The 5,533-nt window shown below is 39.7% G+C and overlaps 2 protein-coding genes across 2 annotated transcripts in view; one reads left to right on the top strand and one right to left on the bottom strand.

Annotated features, from left to right (window-relative positions):
• The first annotated feature begins 436 nt into the window (after positions 1-436).
• On the top strand, positions 437-2,389 carry slc25a4 (solute carrier family 25 member 4). Its single transcript, XM_014033434.1, has 4 exons — positions 437-623; positions 1,113-1,599; positions 1,683-1,823; positions 1,903-2,389. The coding sequence occupies exons 1-4, from the start codon at positions 513-515 to the stop codon at positions 2,061-2,063; spliced, it is 900 nt and encodes a 299-aa protein (XP_013888888.1). The 5' UTR covers positions 437-512; the 3' UTR covers positions 2,064-2,389.
• Positions 2,390-3,294: 905 nt separating this feature from the next.
• Positions 3,295-5,533, bottom strand: part of cfap97 (cilia and flagella associated protein 97) — a gene marked incomplete at its 5' end in the record, with an annotated part of 33,493 nt that continues 31,254 nt past the window's right edge. The window contains 1 exon segment of the mRNA XM_014033431.1: positions 3,295-3,376.

Genomic DNA, 5,533 nt, shown 5'->3' with positions numbered 1-5,533 from the left:
CAGTAAGAGATGGATTAAAWGATGCTGGTTTTATTATCAGAGTTATAATAGTGAACTCATAATAAAAGTTTGTGTTTTTGTCTCTGAGTGCATCAAATATGATGTCACTTGACTTCAGATCCACTATCTTCGTTTTATGGCTTCTGAGCTCTCAGCTGACCCATCTGATAAGAAGGATGTCCACTGTGATAGATTACTGCTATAGAAATTGATGTTTTGACAGTTATCAGATGAATCACTTTGTGTCCTTTAAACGTCCCCCGGCTTTAGCTGCCGGCTCCCGACCCTCCAGAAGAAAAAATGGCGCACGACTTGAACTTCAACCTCGGAAATTTATCCAGCCTCGTTTCTCCGTTCGACAAACTCCAAATCCATCACTCAAGATTCTCGCGATGAATGGCCTCCATATATAAGAACAGCTGGGGGCTGCCTCGTCCACTTGGAGGGGCGTAGGGTTTCCTTGAGGATCTTGGTTAAGTTTGGAACGAAGCTGTCCCTGGAAACACCCAGCCATGTCGGACGCGGTAGTCAGTTTCATGAAGGACTTTTTGGCGGGTGGCATCGCCGCTGCCATCTCCAAAACAGCTGTTGCCCCCATTGAGCGGGTCAAGCTGTTGCTACAGGTAAATGATCTGAAACAGATGTTGGCCGCGGTGCACCCGCTCGTGCGTAATGCGCGCGTAATTTGTCGGCGAATCAAACATTTAAAGTTTAAATGGGGTCTGCTCTAAAGGGGGAGATGTCCTGTTGGACATTGGGTTCATATGGTCTCGTGCGTAATGCCAAAGGACATGTGAGACGTCAGCTTAGGGATAGTTTTACGCACGGATGGAAAGTGCTCCGGACACGTGCTTCCATTAAAAAAAGGGTCGTAATCGATGTCATTAAATTTACATTTTTTTACATCAAATTATTTAAATAAAACAGTGATTACTAAATTTAACCTACATGATGTAATCTAATACACAGAGAGGAGTCTCAGGTGACTTGAGCTAACGTTTGGAAAATACCTGGCTGCAGGACTTCAAACCATAACATTTAAATAACTTGCTGATGTGATTTTATCCTAAAACATCTCATTTTTATCCCCCACCCCTCTCATCTCTAAACAGGTGCAGCATGCCAGCAAACAGATCACCGCCGAGATGCAGTACAAAGGGATCATTGACTGTGTGGTCAGAATCCCAAAGGAACAGGGCTTCATCTCGTTCTGGAGAGGCAACCTGGCCAACGTCATCCGTTACTTCCCCACCCAGGCCCTGAACTTCGCCTTCAAAGACAAGTACAAGAAGATATTCCTCGGTGGCGTGGATCAGAGAACGCAGTTCTGGCGCTACTTCGCCGGTAACCTGGCATCTGGTGGTGCAGCTGGAGCCACGTCGCTCTGCTTCGTCTACCCGCTGGACTTTGCCAGAACGAGGTTGGCCGCCGACATCGGCAAGGGCCCCGCAGAGAGGGAGTTCACCGGTCTTGGAAACTGCATCGCCAAGATCTTCAAGACCGACGGCATCAAGGGCCTTTACCTGGGCTTCAAYGTGTCAGTGCAGGGTATCATCATCTACAGAGCAGCTTACTTCGGATGCTTCGACACAGCCAAAGGTGCGCACACCTGCCCATTTGCCCTGTAATGGAATGTTTTTAATGTTTTTGACCGTTGACTTATTGACGGTTTGTTTTTACAGGCATGCTGCCAGATCCTAAGAACACGCACATCATCATCAGCTGGATGATCGCCCAGACTGTTACCGCTGCTGCAGGTCTTGTTTCGTATCCCTTCGACACCGTCAGACGTCGTATGATGATGCAGTCAGGACGCAAAGGAGGCGAGCATCTACAAAAGGTTGTTGGTTTTGTCAAAGACCCATTTTGGCACTAATACCTCGCTTGTTTCTGCTTTCACAGCCGACATCATGTACAAGGGCACAATCGACTGCTGGAGGAAGATCCTGAAAGATGAAGGAGGACGTGCTTTCTTCAAAGGCGCCTGGTCCAATGTGATCAGAGGCATGGGTGGTGCCTTTGTGTTGGTGCTGTACGATGAAATCAAGAAGATCACATACTAAACTCGGCCCTCTCCCCAGCCCCTGACASAAACCCTCCACTTTGTTGAAGTCTTATTCTTGTGATGCAGAGGCACCAGCCTGGGGGAAGGTGGGGACCTGACCTAAGTTTGTGCCTTATCAGAAATGTGTATATRTGTATTTATATACCTCATTACCATTTGCTAAAAGGCTGTCTTTCAGTGTGACAGCTGGTGAAGATGTGTTGGCACAGACCGTGATGCTCCCGGTGTTAGTTGCTGAGGCCCGTATGATTTGTTGCGGCCACTATGACCCTTGTATCGCACCTCCAACTTTATTTATTAATAAAAAATTAGGCTATGATTCCATCTTTGTTGTCCTTATCTCTTCCTCATTCTTATTTGTTTTGCAATACAGCCTGCTCTTACTTGCTATTACAGAAACAACTTCTTGATATTGTTACCAAAGCTTAGAGGTATGCAAAGTTGTGTGAGTGAGCTACAATGCAAAATGCCGTCTACAGTGAAACACCTAAATGGGCTTTGCTAATAATTTTTCTTTCAAAAGTTTTTATTTAAAAAAATAAAAAGCACAATTCATTTAGATTCAGTCAAAATTAAACAAGCCTAATATAATGTATACAATAAAACAACACAAAAAGCTAATCACTGCACCCCTATTTTCACTTGAATTTCTAAGTAGTAACATGAGTACAGTCCTTAAAGCTTACATCTCCACTGGTGATCAGATCCATTTATCAGAATCTTATCTGGCATGTTTTGTACCACGGCTCTAATTATTTTTATTAAAAAAACATCTAAATATCCACCAACAGCAGAAAAATCTTTTGTTTTATATGCTGCAGCGAACATAAACCGTGCACCCTCTGCAGCATCAGGGCTCAGCTGGGATGTGGAAAAAGTTCTCAACAAGGAAAATAATAATATTACAGACAATAATTATATAACTTATATAGATTAGATTTCATACAAGKTGTAAGAACTAAAGTAATCTTTAGTATAGATCTGATAACTGATGTCAGGACTCAAGCTGCAGTGCTTTTTACCATAAAAAAACAAAAACAAAAAATTATCTGAAACAAACTGCAGCAGAGTCAGTTGAAGAATTTGAAATTAAATTATCTTCCAAAGTTTGTTCCCTTTACACTCATGATTTGTTCAATTTGACACTGACACRCATCTATATAGCCAACCTGATGCTTTATTGTGAATTAGATGTAGTGATGGGAGAACCAGGTGGGTTGGGACGGTTTTTGGACCTGGGTATAGGGGTGCTGCTGGAGTCAGTGTTGGTGTAAGTTGCTCTGGAACTGACTGGTCTGGGACCTGTGAGTGCTGACAAGAGATAAACACGCTCTTAGARTTATAAACACAGCARAAACTTTACATTTTCTTTCAGAATTTTAAAGATCAAATGTAACTAAGGTATTAGGTTTTGTTCAGATAAACAGACACAAGCAAATATAAGGGACTTTTTCTAGAATTATTTTCAACTAGTAAACATCATTTAGCATGTTGGGCTCTGGTCCTGGTGTATTATTTGAAGACTGATTCTTAAACTAAGCAAAGAAAGAAAATAAATACTATAATCAAAAAGATATCCAATAATAAGCATGGGAAGAGTGAAGTAGTTACTGTTTTATAAATAGATGAGTGATGCTTCCAAGAGCCCACAGCTGTTCTAAACTGCCTGAATGACCTCTCTTTGTGTTAATTAAATCCCTGCTGCCATCTGGAAGCAGCAGCTCGGACATGAGAAATCTGCTGCCTCAGATTGAGAAAAATGTTGTGCAGGTTCTCTTTGTGTACTTTAATTAGACATAAACACAAATCACCTCAGACTGCTCAAAAATAAACATGATCGACATTGAAACTGTGATGCTATGATAGTTAAAAGCACAGATTTTTTGTGTGAACGGCTGCAGTTTTCTGCTGCACAAGTTACCTATCAAACTTTTCTGTTTACTGACTGAGTAACTCAAAACCTGGGCTTAAGATGAAGAAGATTGTACATTCTTGTTAGTGAAGCTGATGTGAGGAAGGTATATAAGTAGTATTCAGTCATGAATTCTTAATATACTTTAAAATATACTTAAATTATAAAGCATCACCTCTGTATAAGTCAGCAGATCTGGATCAAACCTACCTGAAGATGTCGTCCTGCTACATCTCTCTTTTTTCACATCGGATCTAAAGAGGAGATATGATGAAGCTCCCGGATATCCAGAGAGGCGCTGATAGTCAGCCAGCTGCTCTGAACGACGCAGGCCAGGTGTGGACTTGACTGACTCCAGTCTTTTCAGAAAAGCCTAGTTTAAAAGAAGAAGAGTGTTTTTTAAAAGCTTGTATTTGCTAATTAAAACCAAAAATGTAGAATGTTCTCAGCACACCACCTATACCAATGGTAGAAAGTGATCAAGCATTTGGAAGCAATTTTAGTGAATTCAGTTTAAGCAAAATATTAAACTAGATTAAAACAAATGATCTGAGGAGCACTGTGAAAAATTGCAAAATATAGTTAAACCCAACTCCACTGTACCTGGTTGTTACAGTGACACTAACAATTTTATAACACATCTCATACATTTTGAGTAAGTTTTTTAATAAGATATTTTTTACTAAAGTATTGTAAGTTCATTTATTAACAGCAAATTGTCACACAAATTCATATTTGCTGTGCACTTCTTCAGATGCAAGAAAAAGCAACCAAATCTAACACAGTTTGAAAAGCATAAAATTTTATTTTCATTCCAACAAGGTGAACCTGAAAAAGTAATTAATCAAACACTTGGTGTGTTCTGACATGGTGTGCAGTTTGCTCTAAGACAATTGTAAATTAAAAAAAAAAAAAAACTAGACAAGTTGAGAACATAAAGGAAAAATGGCAGGACAAACAATTCAGCAGAGTATCTACAAGTTGTGTCCTTAAAAAAAGGCATCAAATGCCTGAGAGAGTGATGCATTCATTGTCCTTCAGTTTATTGATTTTTCCAAGTTTTGTAAAAAGAGATTTCAAGTAGAAAGCATTAAGTCATTCTTAAAGAGGGCAAACTGAGGAAAAAGTTCAAGTTACAATACAAATGTCACAAAATGTAACATTTCTAGTTCAAATATTCATCAATACTTGATCATTTACATCACTCAGCCAACACTTTTGTTTTGCAAAGCTGCAATAATCTCTTGGCAAATGCTTTGATTGACGAGTTTAATAAAGAATCTGCACTGCAGCTATAAAACAAACATTTAATTCAAAAGTCTGGTGAGGTTTCCAAGTTTTAAAATTAAATTAAAATTCAGAAATATCCTAAGTTTGGAACGCTGTGGTTTTAGACTAATCACCCTTTACCAACGTATAAATGATTTAAAAGTTCTTCACAGTTTTAATCTATCAAATTACTAGAAAAATACATACAGTATAACTCTTTTTTTGCAGGACAAATGAGTTCTTACATGAGGTGCATGTGTGTGTGTGTGTGTGTGTGTGTGTGTGTG

Source organism: Austrofundulus limnaeus, unplaced genomic scaffold (genome assembly GCF_001266775.1).
Source record: "Austrofundulus limnaeus strain Quisiro unplaced genomic scaffold, Austrofundulus_limnaeus-1.0 Scaffold1735, whole genome shotgun sequence".
Lineage (NCBI taxonomy): Eukaryota > Metazoa > Chordata > Actinopteri > Cyprinodontiformes > Rivulidae > Austrofundulus > Austrofundulus limnaeus.
Note: the sequence above shows the minus strand (reverse complement) of the source record. Positions and strands in the feature narration are given on the sequence as shown.